The sequence below is a fragment of the Sciurus vulgaris genome (assembly GCF_902686455.1).
Source record: "Sciurus vulgaris genome assembly, chromosome: 6".
Taxonomy (NCBI): domain Eukaryota; kingdom Metazoa; phylum Chordata; class Mammalia; order Rodentia; family Sciuridae; genus Sciurus; species Sciurus vulgaris.
The window spans coordinates 50,557,643-50,577,850 of NC_136466.1; the positions used below are offsets into that span (position 1 = coordinate 50,557,643).

Below are 20,208 nucleotides of genomic sequence, written 5' to 3' on the forward strand. Positions count from 1 at the left end.
TCTATCATTCTTTTCTTATTTTAATTCTCTTCTAACGTTATCTAATTTCCACCTTTTTCTTTCCACCTAATTTCTTTTTCCTTCAATTTTTCTAAGCACTTTTCACTGTGGTGCTGTATTATTTTGGCAGTTTCTAAATTTCTATTTTTCTTTTTTTTCCCCTTCATATTCTCAATACAACTTCCAAAGACTTTATCAAGATGAGTTGTTCATATTGAAGAGTGTGACTGATTATTAGGAGCCTCGGTAACTGGTAAGAAGAGAGCTGCCAAGATTTTATTCATAAGTAGAAGCATATTCAGACTACCTAGCTTGTGAAAAGCAAGAGACAGAGCCCTGCTAAGGGTGACCAAAGTGGGGAGTATATTGAAAGAATGATCTGGAGGAGTGTGCACTTAAGAAAATAAAGTAGAGCCAGCCTGCTAGGTCAGTAGCTAATAGCCCGTGAGTTCGCTACTAAGGAAATTAAAACTCTAGCTAATGAGAACGGTGGCCACCTACTGAGAGTAAACTGAAAGCTTCCTATTAACTTGCTTCCCTGGGTTCTTCTGACAGAACAAGTCAGAGAGCTATTTTCTATTTGTTTAGAACCACAAGACTTGAAATAGAGACAAAACCATTGATAAGAGGAGAAGTTGGAGGCAAATTTTTAAATTTAATTCCCATAAGAAATCCAAATAGGATCCCCATCCCAAAGCATACATCACATAGGACATGAAAAGAGACAGGCCTAGAAACAACAACAACAAACCCAAAAAAAAAAAAAAAAAAAAAGAAACAAAAAAAAAAAAAAAAAAAAAAGGTCAATCCAGATGACTAAGTCTCCGGGGGATTTTATTTTGGGTATGGGGACTTAGCATTTGGCTACCTCTTTGAAGAATATTGGTTAAATTTCATGATTCCAGGGGGTGAGGGGTCGCTGTTATGCGTCCCGCACTTCTCTCCTGCAGAAGTCTGTTTAACTTGCAGGTCACTCTATGAATGATTGGAGTTCCCTGGGTATTATCTGCTTCTGAATAATTATTTAGGGTCACTTTACTGACCCGTACTCCAACTTCTAATCCTATTGTGGTTCTTTCTAAATTGATTCAGGTCTCCGCTGGCGTGTGAAGCAGAAAGAATATTGCCTAGATGTGAGCAGATTCATAGCAGGCTGTGATAATTGGGGGCATTTCAGGACCAAGACGAGGGGGCGGGCAGAACGCGGACTTGTCTCCCTGCACCTTGATGCCAAGGGGGTCGGGAAGAGACCCCAGAGGGATGTGCTGCGGGGACTGCAGCTGACAGCCCTCGAAGCAGCCCGGCGCCCCTCTCCACCCGCGGGGCGGTAGCGCGTGTGTGCGCGAGAGCGGCGGGCGGCGGCAGGAGGAGGCGCAGGCGCGCTGCTCTCCCGTCTGCAGCCCCGCGCCGAGCGCCGCGTCTCGGGAGTTGATGGCAGCACCACAGTGCGGACGCCTGGCCGATCGCGGAGCGCAGCCATCCGCCGCTGCCCAGGGAGCGCCCAAGATGTTGGGGGACCGGGGTGGAAGCGGCTGTAGCAGCGCCAGAGAAGGGGGCGCGCAGCAGCCTCTGCTCGCCCGCCTGTCCTGACTGCCTCGCTTGCCCCCAAAGAATGTCAGCCAAGTCCAAGGGGAACCCCTCCTCGTCCTCTCCAGCCGAGGGACCGCCGACAGCCTCCAAAACCAAGGTGAAGGAACAAATCAAGATCATCGTGGAGGATCTGGAATTAGTCCTGGGCGACTTGAAGGACGTGGCCAAAGAACTTAAGGAGGTGAGAGGTGCGGGGGTGGGGAGCGAGTTCGCCGCCCTTGATCCCTTAGGGGTTCTGGGTCTCGGTTTTGCTTGGGACCTCTAGATTTCCAAACTCCCGGGGAACTATAGAAATATGCCTGCAAACGGACTTTCTTTGCTCCGGCGACTCTCCAGAAGAGTTGTTGTTGCACTTTTTTTTTTTTTTTTTTTTTTTTGCTTTGTTTTGTTTTTAAATCAGGAAGAAAATCAACTAGTGTTTTAATCGATGAACCTAGAACGGTGGGAGGATAAACGCTAGAGTATCTCTGGATCTTAGTGTGCAGTGTCGGAGGAAGGGGTTAACTGGGGGTGTGTCAGCAGAGGAAGACAGGAGCAACCGGCCAGAGCGTGCAAGATGCCCCGTCTCCTGCTGTCTTGCTCCTCCAGAGTCCCTTGGCAAGTCTGCTCCTCGCCTGGCAGCCTCCCTAAGCCGGGTCTGAAGGGGGGCCAGGTTCTGGGCCCTGGGCCAAGCCAGGGAGGGCAGTGTGGGGGAAAGAAAACTCGGCTCTGGCTCTCCTCCCCGCTTCCCAGATCCCTACTGGAAGGAAGGCGACCTGGGCTACTATCAGGAGAATCCAGCTTTGGGAATGTATTGGGATCTGGGACTTTCTCACTTTCACAATTCCTGAAGAATGCCCTGCTGTCTGCGACTGTTGCTCACAGTACCTCCAGGCCTTCTCGCCATCCCATCTATCCTTCCTTCTCTCCTTCTTTTCATCCTGTCACCACTAGGCATTGAACCTGGGGAGCAGGGCACATAAGCAAGTGAGCATGTGTGTGTGTGTGTGTATGTTTATGTGTGTGTACGCGCGCACGCTCGCGTGCTGGGGTCTTGCCACTTGCGTCCTAACTCTCTGGAACTGGGACTGTTTTGATTTCCCCCCTCCCCCACCCACTTCTGCCCCCTTCTGACACCTACCCTCCCGGTTAGTGATCCGGATTGAAAGGAGTGGGGATGTCGGGGCTGAGATTAACTCTGGCGGTGGCTCCGGGCGGGGCCGAAGGCGGGGCTGGGAGGGATGAGGTCTCCTAAGAGATGGGCTGGCTGCTGGTGGCGTCGCAGAGCTGGTGGCAGAATCCCAGAGCGCTGTTCCACCACAGAACGGGCTCCTTCCTGGTGGAATTCTTTCTTGGTGAGGGAGTCCGCAGCCCCAGTTGCTCAGGAGCTGACTATAACTTTCAAGGTGGTGGTGGCCGCGGCTGAAAGAGTAGGGGAGGGGCGTCCATAGTCTAAACCCAAAATTGTAATTCTGTTTCTGACGCTAAGGGGGAGGAGATTGAGGGTTGTTTTGGCTAGTTGACTTCTAGAGATCATTCTTTCCTAATTTCCAATCCGAATTTGAGAAAAGAGTCACTCCTTCCGTTCCTTCTCCTATTACCTCTATGAACTGAGCCCCACGTTATGATTTAGGTCTGTTGAAATGGCCCATACATCGCCAGGGCCTGTTTTGCAAATGGCGAATTCATTCCTACAGGCCCCTCTTCAAACAGAACATAATTACTACTAAGGTCCTGAGAGCAGTGGTTGACAGAGATGCGGACATAAAACTTGTTCCCGGTTGCAAGGCTTCTCCAGGATAATTGCCTCACAACTGGTTGACAGATGGAGAGGTTATGCATCCAAATGCACGTCGAAAGATGCTGTTCATTTCTGTTATCCTTTTACTTTACTTGTTAGACAGGTTGTATTTGCATTTGCAACATTATGTTATTTTAAAAAATGAAAAAAATTGGGCATATTTCTTTTATCACATTTGTGCTTCCTGATTGTTGAGGTTTCTAAAGTGAGGCATGTATGGGAAACTTGCAGCAGCACAGTAACTTGTCTTCTCCAAGCTGAGATTAAGAGAAAGAGAGTTAAAATTCTGCATCTGTGGATGATAGTCCTTTTGTTATGATTTACCAGTCCACTCAATAATTTGGACAGAATAAATGACAAGCAACTACATGTGGCCATGGTTCTGCTTTGCATCACTGTTCTGTGGATATTTGGAGACCAAGTAGATCTGCAGAGAAACTTAAACGGTCCTTCTGGTTCTTGGATAGAATCACAAAGATGTAACCAAGTAAATCAGTCTTGATTTACTGGGGCATCTTTTAAAGGGAAACAAATAGGTAGTTCACAAAGGAATAGAAACTCATAGATAATGCACAGCCAAGTAAATGAAAAGATCTGAGAGATATGAAGATAAAATTTTCATTTGACATTCTGGAAGTTTTCATTGGCTCCCAGGGTCTGTTCAGGTAAAAATCTCAGTATGAAACTGAAATTTATAAACGATAAATGATGAATTGATGCATTGTGAATGTCAACTGTTTCTGTGTGGACATCATCATCCTAGGTTTGGACATGGAAGTGTATATACTATGACTGACTCTCAAAACATTGGCCATTTATATAATATGAATGGGAGTTATTTTGAGAACAAAATATTTATAGAGCATGTTGAACCTATGACATCCTGCAGTTGTCCTGCATTTATCTTTTTTGGAGAGTACTGCATATGTGACTGACCTTTTTTTTTATTTAATTTGAAAAAGGAGTCATTGAAAAATTTAAACTGCAAAGCTTGTTGGTTTCTATACTCATGACCTGTAAATATGTTACTCTTAATTTATCACTTTTTATGTTGAATCTGGAATCACACACACACACACACACACACACACACACACACATATATATAATTCCATATATGTGTGTGTATATATATATATATATATTCCATCCATATATATATGAACTCTGGAAGTTCATATATATATATATTATATAAATAGATACTCTAAACTATTATATTTAGAATTCTAATTACTTTATTGTCAATGCAAAGCTTTTGGGCCATGATATATTTTGATATGAATCTATACTAAACATTTGTTAACTTGGAATGGAAATTAAAAGTTACAAAGTGACTATGACTGGATCACTACTTCATTCATCAGATGGTATTTGTGTTATTTATCATTACAGTTAAAATGAAATTTGAAAATATTCTGTCCTTTATCTTTGCATAAACTCTTTATCAACAATATGGGATATTTGAGGTTATTTCAAAATTGCATTTCTTTATAGATTTCTGGACTTCAGTCCTCTGAATTCAGATAATAAAGTAGATTTTAACATAGGAGTAGCTGATTGAAACACTAATAATTAGAAACAAAACTCAAGTCTTTTGTAGTAAGAAAACTTGTTACTGTGTCTTTTATGACTAGGGTTTTAGTTATAATTATTTAATCATTTATAATTGGATGTGTATTGGAAGAAGAAAGACAGGATTTCTAGTTTTATTCTGCCCTTGTAATTAAATAAAACTTTAAATAACTTGAGTTTTCAGAATCATCTGAGTTATTTTTCCTTCTATGCAATAATGAAAAAGCTTCAGTGTACCTTGATATATTTATTCAGCACCTATCATGTTTCAAGTACTATGCCATCATCCTTTTACTGTTATTAAGATGAATTTACTGTAGTGTATGACCTCAATGAGCTCAAAAGTTTATTTGGAGTGTTTATTCTGTCTTTCAACATCAGCAATATAAAAAAGGCATCACTGCCTTTAGAAGCTACTCTGCCTCTGGGCTTCGGGAGAGAGAGCAGACCCCAGAGTAAGATGAGTACATGTTTATTTATAAGCCAGTACTTGCCATGTATTTAGTAGCATGGTACTCCTTGGTGAAGAAAGTAGAAGCTTAAAAGGACAATGAGATGTGAATTTAAGACACAATTAATCCAGGTATCATGATTAGCATCAATGTATCAATGCCACATATAGAAGATCTCATATCCAAATGTTATAACTAAATACTAGAGGCTTCTGTGAAGGGTAGGACCTTTACGGAAATGAGTGTCAAACAAGAAAGATTTTGAATTGGTCTTTATAGAATGGATAGGTTTTGAAGAGGTCAAAAAAAAAAAAAAAAGGAATTAATAAGAAACAACTCTGGAATACTAGATTAACCCATGTTGCTTTTCCTGTACATTGAAAAAAAGAAAGAAGAGTGGGGAGACTCCAGAGTTTTAGGGATAAAATTAACCTTAGCTGGTGTAGCAGATGTTGGTGATCCTTTTTCACTAAGAAATGTAGAAACAAAGCTGTGGCTTTTTAAAAATAGTTCTCAAATAATCCAGCATCTTTAGTAGTAATTTGCCTGCTCTTTGTTGAGGAACTCACTAATAAGTTGTTTTGCTTCGATGTAGGTGTTATTATGAAATCACAGATCTCATTGGTTGGAGAGAGATTAGAATCTCTAAAAAATAGCCTTTATCTGAAAACAAAATTCGTTGCTATTTTAACTCAATTCTCTTTTAGGTTAGGCTGTTTATAAACTTGAATGTTTCTTGTAGCATTTCATTATACAATTTTAAGTTGCAGAAATTGAATAAACATGAATATATATATAAATATGTGTGTATATATATGTATATATATATGTGGAATACATATGTGACTTTTTTGAAAGGCACTTGAGTAGACCTGTTAAAATGAATCATTGTGTCAGTGACATGGAGTAGTCACTCAAGGACTGGCCTCCATGGGTAGGCAGGTGTGTTTGCATTGTGGCTGTTAACTAGAAAACACCTATGATTTTTCTCATATTGTCATAAAACAAAATGTGACATTTATTAGACTTAAGTTTAATTTTTAAAACTTTAAAAATCTATAGGAAACAGTCTTATTTATGATCAATGGAAACAGAAATAACAATTATCTTCAAAACATTTTTACTTTTGAATGTTCCTTCTTTTCTAATGTCTTATCTGAAGTACTGTAGTTTATTGCTCTGAGAAATTCTACAGAGTGTTTTTGGTTAATGAATCCAGGCATATAAACTCATTACTAAAACAAATTACAGAGAATAATCTCTGGAGTATTTTCCAAGTTCTGAAGTTGTGAATGAATGGAATTTAACAGTTCATTTAATAGTAGGAATAGCTGTTCTTTTACCACTCTATACAACAGCCTACCTTTCCAAACTGGATTATATTTAACAAATGCTGATTTTTAAAATTTATTTATTTATTTTTTTGCTTTTCTCAAGCATGATGGCTTAGCATGTTACCAAGAGAAGAAAATGATTCTAAGAAAATAGAGATAGCCAATAACCATTCCTCATTGTCTCTTTCCAATGAGTTAAACCATTCAACACTCAGAGAATTAACTGATAAGAAATTCAAGCCTCCTTAAGGTAATAGACTGTGTGCTTCAGGCAATGGTGAAGTAATAGATAATAAAATCAATGTAATAGGTTTCATTGTTACCTGGATTATGTTTTTTTCTATCTTTACTGGTCTAAGGATCTCAGGTATTTAAAACCAAATGTAGGAAAAGAGATAGAAATGCAAGTTTGAGCTAAACATATTTTCCCAAACAAAATAACCTACAGAACCCTCTACAGAGGGAGGCCATGAAAAATTTCATGGGCCAATTTTGAGACTTAAGTGATAAAATTCCAGTAGGCTGCTGGTTTGGTTTGATTGAAATGTCCTTAACTGACATCAAGCTGCAATGGCAAGATTACTCTATAACAAAGGGCACTGCTTTTTTAATGAACTGATTTCTTTTTTTCTGATATCATATATATTATGTTACTTCTGAAATCAGAAAAATATATATGTTATATAAAGTCTAGAAAATTTTAGAAGGAACAAATAAAAACTATTCTTAATACTACACAGAAATAAGTATGCTAAATATTTTACTATATGTCCTTTAAGTCCGTTTATTTATTTATTTGGTCCTGGGAATGGAAGTCAGAGCTTTGTGTATGCTAGGCAAGCCACTGAGCTACATCCCAAGTCCTGCCTTTCAGTCTTTTTGTATGTATAGTTAGATGAAGTCATAAAATGTATGAATAATGTATTATGGTATTTTTACTTCCTTGTATAATATTAGATCTTAACCATTATAGATTAGCTGTTAGTTACTTCATACTCTCCTTAATGTTGGGTATTCTAATTATTATAACTTTTGTTGTTATTGAATCTCATTAGAAAAAAATAGCATTGGCAGTAAACATAGCTATAAAATAAGCCTTACTTTTTTATGGGTACTCATCTAAGTGAGTTTATTCATATTAAGTCATCTCATCATCAAAATATATGAAAAAGATACCTTTGTCATTCATTTTACAGCTAAGAAAACTGAAGCCTGAAAGGTTAAGGAACTTGCTCAAGGTTATTTGCTTGTAAGTGAAGAAGTGAGGCCTCAATATCAGATGTTTTATTGTCAGAGCCTGGTTATCTCACTGTAAGATATATTGCTTTTTGAATTTTATTGTTGTTTTTACCTTTTCTTAGAAGTCAAGGATATAAACTTTAGCAGTTTTCAATCCATACTGCCAAACTCTCTTCCATAGATTGTTCACCATATTTATTCCCAATAGCAGTATATGTGTGGACATGTTTCCTAAATTCAGAGTGAAGCTAATGATCCATTTACTTAAAGACTTGCTGTGTAATTTATTATCTTCATGGTAATAGTCATTTTTCTGGATGCACTTAAATTTCAACTATAGCATTGAGGTAAAATTAGTAGTGAATAAATAAGAATTTGGAGTTTGCATTTTGCAAATAAGTAGATGAGGCAGCAAATTGCCTTTAACCTGGTTTGTCTTGAACAAAAATGTTGATGAGAATGTTGCATAACTTTTTAATAGAATGGCTTGGAACATAAAGAAACAACATGAGTATTTGCTGATACCTAGCATTGTATACAGGTGTTTTCGATGAATAAAAATAATTTGGAATTTATTATCTTTTATTGTTATCAAATTGCCCTTGGAGGCAGGCACTGTCAAGATGGTTGGGGTTTGATGGTGGTTTTGCTTTCTACTACAATTGATGAATTAGAGAACCTTGTTGAAGTCTTCACCATACACAAAGTTATTAAACAGGCTGATGATATCATATGTATTTTATAATTAATTTTTCTATTGTGCTATCAAATTTAAGTCACATATAAATGTCCCCCTGCATATAGGAGGTACATGAAATACCTTATTCTACAATTCTGTTTGTTTCTGTTTCAGTGTAAAATGAACAGAAATGTTTTCATTATATTGAAAGTCAAGTCATTAGGAAGAACTGCTCTAAATTAAGGTTTCCTGTAGGATCTGGAAATCCAAAGTCAGCAGTACTTCAGCTCTAAACAAGAGCCAGAAAGTAACATTAACTGAAATGAAAAAATAAAGACAGAGCTAACTAATGTTCAATTCAAAGTACCTTCACTAGGTGGCCTGTCAACTCAGGACAAATAATGCATTATTTGGCAGAAGGTTTTTTTTTGTTTTTTTGTTTTTTTTTTTCCCTTGAGAATGGAAAGACATGAGGATTTCAAAGGAATTAAACTCCCAGTCCTAACTTTCAGTCAAGAAATATTAATATTTTGCACAGAATTTGTACTGATGATCTTTGTTATTCTTCCTTAAACTTTGCAAGTACTACTTCATGATTGAGATAAATGTTTATTTCTAGAATGATTGAAGTGAGTCAAATTACACACCTATGTCCAATTACTCAGTTATGATGCTGTTTGGCACACTGTAAATAGATTTTCAACTACAGTAACTTATCTGGAAAAAGCAAATTTGATGATTTCTAACAGATTCTCTTCTGTAGTACCACAACAAAAGGTAGCATATTGGTGTGTATTTGCTCTTTCATAATACCAGAACTTATTCTAAGATTTCAAACTGCATGGCGATTTGTTGGAAAAAATTTTAGTTTAAAAATACTGTTCAAATCAATTGCCTTCTAACATCAGTGGTTCTTAATCCCCCCACCCTGTATCAAATGCCTGTGAATAAATGATAGAAATGGGGAATGTTTCTCTTGGAACAAATGCTCATACAAACATCAGTTTTGCCACATGTTCAGAGAATCTTGGGGAGGAGGACATGACTCTTAAGAGAAAAAACAAGCGATTGCTTGCCACCTCCCTCCTTTTTTAAAATTTAGTGGTTGCTTGAGGTTCTGCTCCATAATTTTCAGGATTACAAATCCTGGCTTTATGAAAATGAAATAAAGAAATGCTGATGGCTATAATCTGCTGGTTTAATTCCAGGGAGTAACTGGGTGGCATATCATTAATTTCATCTTTCAAAGTCCTTGTATTTGTATCTCTGAGTTGGACAAAAATGTATTTATATAAATGTATATTACACACACTTACAAGCACACACAATTTTACTACTCTCCAAAACTGTAGAATATTCATGTGGCTACAAAGAAGGACAAAATGTTTCCAGGTGTCATTGTAAATAAAATGTATTTTTCTCTTAAAACTTATGCCAGAATATCACCCTCTTTGTTGTTTCCCCATATGACACTAATTCATGAATAATGAGCTATATTTTGTATTCCTAATATGTATGTACTGTGCTGAAAACCCTCAAAGATGCAAATATGAATAAGCTAAAGAACCTGCTCTTGAAGAACATCACCTTTCCTAGGGTGAACTTCACCTCTGGTAGGGTACAGTGTGTAATACATAAAGGCAATATAAAAAATTGCAAAGATAGAAGCATTTTTTCAATTTTAATTGATTTCTCTCTGAGTTAATGAATTGAAACTGATTAATAAGATATGTAGTAACTCCCATAATACATCATCATTTAGGAATGTGAAGGCAAGCCTTTCAAGTTCATGTACATATTGCTTTGTTATTTCATGTTAGAAAATTCTATTAATATATCATGTAATGTTCATACATGTTACTAACACCCCAACTTATCTTTATGAAGCAAATCTCTCCCAACAAGAATTGCCAAAGAATAAGAATGCATTAGGAGGCAATTAACAGTTATTGTTCTTTTTTAAAAAAAATTATTGAACCCTTAATATTTTATATGTGTTTTAACAATGGATCTTTTATGGATATGTTATTTCTATATTTTATGTTAATTTGAATAAGATATCTGAAAAATTATGACAGAATGACTAAAAGAGGTAACAAGTCCTTTTAATTTGTATGATAATGATGATGCTATAGATCAATTGTAAATAATTGAAGATAATTTTATAATTTAAAAACCCAAATATCAGAGATATTTTATGTCTATTTAATTACAGATAGAATAAAGCACATGATTATCTCTTTATTGAATAGATGACATTTTGATAAATGTTTGGAATTATCTCTCTTTTTTTTTTTTTTCTTTTACAATAAGAGAATTTTGAGGCTGTGATGCTCAGTAAGGTAGAATTGGGGAGAAGAGTAAGATCTCAGACTCTGAAGCCAGAGTGCTTCATTTCACATTGCTGTTGTGCAATATTTGGCACATTAAACATTTTCTATGTTCATTTCCTTCTTAAAATGCCAATAATGATAGCATTTTCTACAGAATAGACTAATTATTGGAGATTAAATGCATCATATATAAATCAGTTAGAGTAGTCCTCTTGCACAAGTAAGCCCTACGTAGGTACTTGTTTGTCTTATTTTAATTTGTCTGAGTTCCTTTATTCATTTATTCAGTGTGTAGTTTGTTTAGGACCTACTATACGTCAGGCACTAATCTAGTTACTGGGGATTTAATGGTGAACAAAACAGACAAAATTCATGAAACTTACAGTCAGTGGGGAGGGCATGAAGATAGGTCAATATAATAAATACCAAATCATATCACATATTAGAAGATGATAAGTCCTATGAAATAATAGAAGAGTATAATGGAATAAACAGATGGGGAGAAGGTACAATTTTAAATAGGGTGATTCCTTGCTGAGAAAGTAACATGATAGCATTGGAGGAAAAGCTTGGTGGTGAAGGAATGTGCCATTTGGTAATATAGTGAAGCACTTAAAGTCCAAGGAGAGGGAACAGTAGTTCGAGGGCCCTTGGTAGGCAAGCATTCCATGCGTTTGCAGAAAACAAAAAGGCCAACGTGCAGGAATGGATGAGCAGGGGAGAGAGTAGCCATGAAAGAATCAGATGGGCATGAGGAACGTTTCTAAGGATTTTTGACTCAAAGTATAAACTCTATAGGGTCTTGAGCATAGAAGTGACTGGATCTGATCTATTGCATTCTTTCTTTTTTATATTTTAATTTTTGTGATTTGTTCTAATTAGTTGTACATGACATTAGGATGCATTTATGCAGTTTGGTAAGTCATACATAAATGGAGTATAATTTCTCATTTTTCTGATTGTACATATTGTAGGATCATATTGGTCATGCAGTCATATATGTACATGAGGTAATAATGTCTGTTTCGCTCTATACACTTCCCCTCCCTTCACTTTCCTCTACCTATTCTGAGGTCCATTCTTTCTCTTGGCCTTTAATCTCTAGGTCAGTTTTTCTCAAACTCAACACTACTGACTTTTTGCATGGCCAGGTCTTGTGGAGTGTTTTCCTGTGTGTTGTAGATGGTTAGCACCTTCCCTGGTCTCTACCAACTAGGTGGCAGTGGAAGAAATATTCCTAGACACTACCACAAATCCCTAGAGTCAGGGAAGTCACTGTCTCAGCTCTTCCTCCTTATTCAGTGTTACTTAATATTGCTTTCTCTGCCCACCCATTTCTTTCTTCAGGCTCATTCATCAAGCAATATGGTGGAAGGTTATAATGATAACACACATGGTTAACATCTGTTCAGTGTTCCAGATGTATCAGGTACTGCTCTGAGTTGGCTTATTTAATCCTCAGGGTCACCTTTTGAGGTTACTATAATTATTTTATATACAAGAAAGCAAAGACAGAGAAGCTAACCAACATAAAGACAAATGATGGAGCTGAATTCTATATTTCCTACTTTAAACCTTGTCCATACAAGCTTCTCCATTCCTGGCAACAACATATTCACTCTGATGTTTTTGCTCTTTCTCATCCTGTATTTCCTCTATCATTTATCTCTTTCCTCCCTTTTTAGTCTTCCCTCTTTTCTCTCTCCTTCCTCTTTCTTTATTCCTCCTTTCTTCAGTTTCCTTATCCACTTTTTCTATATGCCTTTATAGAGCTTTTTTGTTTTATTTTTGTTTTGTTTCTTTTACTATTCAAAACATTTGTTTGGAATGCTTACTATATGCAAGACATTGAGCTACTCCATGTAGATAAGACAATGAGCAAAACACATGTGGTCCCTGTCACCTTGAAACTCACAATTTAGTAGTGTGCTATTATCTAAATATCTAAATAATAATAAAAGTTGTATTTGGTGAAGACTGTTAGGACTATAAAGGAAAAGTCTAAGATGCAACAAGCATATAAAATCATTGCTAAGCAGGGGATTTCAGACTGGCTGCCTTCTTTTTCCCACTGCTACCTCTAATACCTACGCTATTAATTTCATGGATGATGTTTTAATAGCCCTAGAACTGATCTTTCTGCCTCCCCCTAGTCAATTCATTCTCAACACTGTCAGCTAAATCTTAATCACTGTTTTCTTCAGGCCACTCCCCTATTTAAAAGATCACTCACTGTCTCCCTATTACCTAAATGTCAGGTGGACACAGGTTTTTGCGGAGAGTCGCACCAATTTCCTGCTTCACAGGGGGGCTTGGACAGAGCCCAGCGCTGGCCGGCATCCACCTCTGCGGCGCCTCCCAGCGCACTCGCTGGGTGGCCCAGGCCCCGCCCCCCTCACTACAGCGGTCCCCCCAGCCCCGCCAGATAATCCGGAGCTCTGTGCTTCTTGTGTCTACCTGCTCACTACTTCGACCCCACCTACTTTCTATTTTGACCCCATGAAATGGCTTTAAAGGACTCTCGGAAATACTTCCTTCACCAGTTACATGAAGAGAGGCAACACTCCAGAAATCAGTGAAGCCCTAGAACCAACCAAGAAGACTGAATCTTCTTCAGGATATTAAGAAATCAGACTATGCTGTGTGGGAGAGGGGACTGAATGCAATGAGTGGGTCCAACACTTGGGAGAAACAAACATGAATCTTTATATCCTGGAACTGCAAAACTGGCCATAGACAACAATACCCACCTCCCTTATATGAGTTCAATGAGGTTCATTACCTGAAGGAGCAGGTGAAATGCATCAGAGAACTGGGGTACCGCATAATCAACTTGCACAAAGTTTGAGCTTCTAAATCTGCATCATGCAGACTGTCTCTCAGAAGAGCACACGCTGGGAGACAGTGAAGATGAGAGCTGAATCTCAGGTAGACTTCCCCATAGCCACCCAGTGACTTCTCTGTACCAAGGTACAGGTTGGGGTTACCTTTGCCTTTCCTGCAAATTTTACCAAAATACCACTTCAGTTCATTAATTTGGACCATTCTTCCAAAAAAAAGTGGTTGCTTCCCCACCCAGCAAGACGTCAAGTGTTCATACTTAACCTTCCCACCTGACAACTCATAGTCAAATCTTATTTGTTTGACTTTTTCTGTATCCCCAGTGAGAAGCTCAGGGACCATCATGGACAATTTATATCCTTTGCATTCTTTTATCCAACTTGATATCTGTACTCCTCATGTTTATTGTCACTATGTCTCTTATCTTGTGTTTGCTTATCTTACTTCTAATCATTCTCTGTGCCTTTTGTTTCTGAAAGCCTATTAACTTTTCATTGCTGGTTACAAACCGTGTAACCTTCAATTCAACATTTTAAGTCTCATTTTCATTATCTGATTAAGAATGGGAACTTCAGTAGCTAATTCCAAGTAATACTTATTAAGAGTATTAGGGGCTGAAACCAATCACTCCACTTGTATGTGAGAGACTGTACTTTCCAAACTACTCAGAAAAACTATTGTGTTTTCCACTCTTGCTGGGTATGTGGCACACACCTGTAATTCTGGTGACTTGGAAGTCTGAGACCAGAGGATTGCAAGTTCAAAGCCAGCCTCAGCAGCTCAGTAAGGCCCTAAGCAACTTAGGGAGACCCTAATATAAAAAATGGACTGGGTATGTGGATCACTCGTTAATCCTGCTGGATTCAATCCCTGGTACCAAAACAACAACAACAAAAAAATTCTCCCTGCGATCATATACCATTTTTTTTCACTTTTCCATAGATAATTCCTATCAGCATACAATAATAAATAATAAATCCCTTTCTTGACCCCCTTTCCCCTGAAAATTACCATTCTGTTTATTTGCTCTATTTTATAAAAAACATGAAATTATGTATATTTGTTATCACCTTTTCTTCCCTAAATTTACTCCAGTCTGTCTATACTCTCAACACTACCAAAACTGCCTCTACAAAGTTGTCAATGGCTCTGTTATTTAATTAAATGGTTCTCACTTCTAATAGTAAGCCACCTCTTGGTAGCACTTTTTATTACTCCCTCTTCACTTTGGCTTGAAGAATTTCAGACTATTTCACCTCACTGATTTTTCTTTCTCTGATGTCTTTACTTATTCTTTCTCTAGGATATCTTAACTCAATTTTTAATTTTTTTTAAAATTTCACTTGTCTTCTTGGTCCTTTTATTTAGTCTTGTGAATAAATCCCACCCCTGAGTCCCTGACTCTGAAATGTGTATATCTAGCGCAGATCTTTCATCTGAACTCATACTTGTGTAGGCAATGTTTTATTCTGCATCTCTACTAGGAAAACTGGGTCCTGATCTCCTAACCGCACAGCTAGTCTCCACAGCCTTTTCCATGTCAGTTGGAGGTGTCTCCAGCCTTGAAGCCATCATCAGTTCTTTGTCTTATCCATTATATCCATCTCACCAGAATGTCTGGTTGGATCTAAGTTCAGAATCCTTCCAGAATCTGACCAATTCATAACTCCTCCAGTGACACCACCCGGATCGAGGACAACATCCTCTCTCACTGGGATTGTTACAATACTTCTTGACTCTTTTCCTCCTTTGTTTACGTAAGTCTTTCCTGACACTCAGCCGTCAGGGTAAAGTTAGATCATTTTACTCTTTTCAGATTCCTGTAGCAATTTTCTTATTTCACTCAAAGTGCTGACAGTGGCTACAAGTCCTTGCAAGATTTTGCTTTTTTCCCTGTGATCTCTTTGACTTTTTTTTAGTACTGTCTATCTGGTTTGCCTTGTGTCTGCTGCGATAATTTTGCTGCTCTATGAACAAATGTGCTATGCTCATTTTCATGCCTAAGATGCTCTTGAGATGACTCCTTCACCTCATTCAAATTTTGTTCAACTGCAATCTTGCTGTGGTCTATTCTGGTAACTATATGGAGTTATAATTCTTGTTTTACATTTTCTCTTTTCCTTAATACTAATCAGCTTTTGATATACTGAACAACTTATTTCATATGAAATATGTGAAATGTTTGGTTCCCATCTCTAGAATGTCATCTTCTGGATGTTGATGACCTCTGTTTTGCTTCTTTGTGTATATAAAGTTGCTAGAACAGTGACTGACATGCAGTGGATGCTCATTAAGTGAAATTAATAAATAACTGGATCTTTTCAACTCAAAACTTATCCTCCAAAAGATCTCAAGGTCACAGCTATCACCTTTTCTTCCCATTGCATAGTCACAGAATGAACATATAATAGATACTTATTAAATACATTTCATGTGGTTTCCTGCCTATTACATATATAGTGATGTGTGCATTGGCTGTAGGGAACTATTGTTTTCTCTACTTTGATTTAATAATTTATTACTTTTGTTAAACCCATTCCATTAAACTCAACCATACTATTATCTTTTGAAATGATCAAAGGATCTTTCAGCAAGAGCTAATGTAATGAATGCTTACTATATCAAAATTCTGAGTTTAAAAAAAATCAACTTGTTAAATCTTCACCTTTGAATTTCCCATTGAATGGCTTCCAAGTTTTCCCTCCCATATGGAAATTCTGGAGACATTCTGACTCTATAAACTGTAAATTTGGCTTGGGATCTCAGGGTTTCGCCATCAGAAAAAGTCTGGTCCCTATTTAAGAGTATCCACTTTATCCTTTAGACACAGGGATGGCAAACTATTAGATATACTTAGAATGATATCTTCTAAATCAGATATATTTTCTTCTAGTAGAATATGTAAACTAAAATGAGGAGAGATATCTAATATTTTGCAGCATTTCCTTTTTTGGCTTAAACATTGTATTTTCCTTCCATTACTCTTTTCAAATTTTGTACTAACTGGAAAATGACACATAAAAGGGATATTGGATACTGTCTACATTGAAAAAAAAATAGAAGAAAAGAAATAAACAATCACTTTGATGAGACCCAGTGTTGTGTAAAACTCAGGAAGGAGGTGATATCAGTGTTTGGCTCTCTTTTCTTCTTTTATACACTCCCTCTAGTGTTCAAAATATGGGAACTTATACTTAGCCTATACAGATGCTAAAGTGCAGGTATTAATGTAGAAGTAGGGTTTTCCTAATCTAATGTTGTTTTGTTTTATCAGATTACAATGTCAAGTTACTGAACTTTCAGGTATTGTATGCAAAACATTCTTCTTCCTTTAACTATGAGGATTGGTTAGTCCTGTCCTGTCCACAGGCATGTTTTCAATCTGTGCACTTTGTTCAGGGAGACTATTGAACTTCTGTCTTTAAACATCATGCTGTGCTGCAAATTTTCCTCAGTTTTTATAATCAAAGTTCAAGTTTTATTTCTACAATTTGAATATGAACAAAAACTTTCCTACATACTAAATATGTGCAAAGTGAAAAACACTATAAAATAACTAGAAAAATATCATTGAACACGGAGATGAAACATTTATATATCATTTTGCTTTAACACAATGAAATGCTATTTAAATATATTGATTTTAAGCTGCTTTAAATAACCAAAATATCTCTATTAATAAAAAACAAGTGAAAAGAAAAATATATATACTATCTTCATTTACTATAGAATATCAGTACATGCCAACGTGTAAGAGAGGTTATTGTACATTTTAAAATTAAATTATTGCTGTTTGCTGAATTTTAAAAATCAAAGACTAATGTTTGAAATTAATTGTTATAAACTAATTTGTAATAATGTTTCTTATATTTGTTTTATGTCCTCTAACTTTTGGGCCACTTTGATTCCTTCTAATTCAGTTGTTTTATATCAGATGAAGTTGAAAAGAAATAGAAAAAAGTAAATTATTTTCACTTATTTTCTGAGAAATTGTTTCCTATATTCTGTTCACATTATGTTAAATGATGACTACATTTTAAAATGGAATTCAAAACTTAAAATTCACCCTATAACATTTCTTCAGGGAGATTAATATTTGATTCTTAAACCTTATTCATATCAGACTGCATTATCTACCCTTGGGGAGACTTACAATGTTTTAATATACACAATAATATGTCATAGCATGTGTGTTTGTGGTTGTTTCATTAATCACAGACAGTATGCACCAAAATGCTTGAGTGCTTAACATCTGCATTGTGAAGTCACTAATGCTCATAATATCTAATGAAATGTTACTTACCCAGAGCCTCTTAGGTTACTTAAGTGTTGTGACTCACTGCATATTCAACCAATAACACCTCTAGAACATTTGGGGATTTGTGGGAGGGGTAGTCATTGAGAAATTATCAAAGAGAATTTTTATCATGTTTTTCTTTTGTCACTCCTCGAAAAAGTGAAGTTCTAGCTTGTATATTAACAATTTTGTGTTATCTAATGGAGTTAACTCCTATAGTGTATAGTTTAGCTCTTTCTTACATTTGAAATATCTCTAGTCATGTTATGTTATTACTGGTTTCTGATATGTGTCATCTTTTCTTGGGAGAACTGATGAGGAAAGGGAATATTATGAAAAATCACTAACATCTGAACAGAGTTGCTGCCAGAAAAGAAAACCAGACCAAAGGTTATCATTGAGTAGAGAATATATTATAAGCTTACATGGGACATTATTGTTATAATATGTAGTGAACTTTAGTGAACTTGAAGATAAGTCATTTGTTATGGTTTGGATGTGAGATACCCCCTGAAGCTCATGTGTGAGACAATGCAAGATGATTTTAAGGAAAATGATTGGTCTGTGAGAACCTTCATCAATCACTGATTGGTAACTGAAGGTGGGTTCCTGGGGGCGTGCCTTTGGGGTATATATTTTGTATCTGTATGAGCTGCTTCCCTCTGCCAGCCTCTTTGACCATGATGTTCAACCTCACCTCCAGCTCCAAGGAGTGGAGCCAGCTGTCTATGGACTGAGGTCTCTGAAACCATGAACTCTCAAATAAACTTTTCCTTCTCCAAAGTTGTTCTTGTCAGGTCCTAGTTGCAGCAGCGAAAAGCTGACTGAAACACCATTATTTATGAGATTAGTACAAGATGATGATTTATTTAAATTGTGAGAAAAGCTAAACCAATTAGATGTTCTTTAGTCTGAAAGCTTAATCACCTATGCAATTTTAAGATATTTGTATTTCAGGGCTGGGGTTGTAGCTTAATGGCAAAGCATTTGCCTAGCATGTGTGAGGCACTGCATTTGGTCCTCAGCATCACATAAAAAAATAAAAATAAATAAATACAATAAAAGTATAAAATAAAGGTATTTTGCCAGGCACAGTAGTGCACACCCAGCAGCTCGGGAGGTTGAGACAGAAGGATCTTGAATTCAAAGGCAGTCTCAGCAAAAGTGAGGTGCTAAGCAACTCAGTGACACCTGTCTCTAAATAAAACACAAAATAGGCCTGGAGATGTGACTCAATGGTTGAGTGCCCCTGATTTCAATATACCATTGCAGATATTGGTTCCATTATTAATACAGGAATGGAATTTAATTTACATGTACATATTATAAAATTCTCCAGAAGTCTTTGGAACAGCTTTTGGTTTTTGAAAAGTAGGAGTCAAAGTAATAATGAGTTACATTAATCTTTCCTCTAAATTGCAGAAAGCACACTATGTTTATCAGTACAGGCAGAATGTGATACATTAACACAGCTAGAAGTATAATTTTAAAGTAAAATGTTTCTATGAAATTAAGAAAAGCCTCCTAATAAAAGTAACTCTTACAGTGTCATAAAAAAACAGAATTTTGTTAGTGGTAAAGAAATTTTTAAATTGTATCATTTTAATAAAGTTAAGTGAAATTTATTGGCTTAGAATAAATTTCTATTTCAAAATTAGTTTTGAAATAATTTGTGATTATAGTGAAATAGGTTTCCATTACTCAAGAGAACTAAGAAGTATCCAATTTGATGTAATATCCAATCTTTCTAAAAGGAAAAGGACTAATGGTTTCTTTTATGTTGTTGTTATGACTGCTATAATTTTTGTATTTTTTAAACAAAGTTTATTATGGTTGCAGAAATTACTCATATAACTATTCAATACAAAAAGGTGAAAATGCTATTTTTAATTGTGTATTACAGTTAAATATTTTTTTCCTTACAATCATGATATTAGCTCTATAAGGGTAAAATCTTTGTATGACTTTTTTATATTACTTTACCCTATTAGCTTACAGCAGTGCTTGTGTAGTAGCCTAGCAAAGTATATTTACTAAAGATTTATCTCTACATATGAAATTTAAAATGTGTTTCTTGACAAGTATATT

At 36.5% G+C, this 20,208-nt stretch overlaps 1 protein-coding gene across 2 annotated transcripts in view; it reads left to right on the forward strand.

Moving 5' to 3' along the window:
* The first annotated feature begins 1,415 nt into the window (after positions 1 to 1,415).
* The window catches only part of PRR16 (proline rich 16), a 272,472-nt gene continuing 253,679 nt past the window's right edge, over positions 1,416 to 20,208 (forward strand). For both annotated transcript variants that reach the window (XR_013764771.1, XM_079145678.1), the window contains exon 1: positions 1,416 to 1,771. Coding sequence is in view for 1 of the 2 variants with exons in the window: in XM_079145678.1 (XP_079001804.1) it covers positions 1,613 to 1,771 (159 nt within the window). In the remaining variant the exon portion in view is untranslated. The remainder of the gene's footprint in view (positions 1,772 to 20,208) is intronic.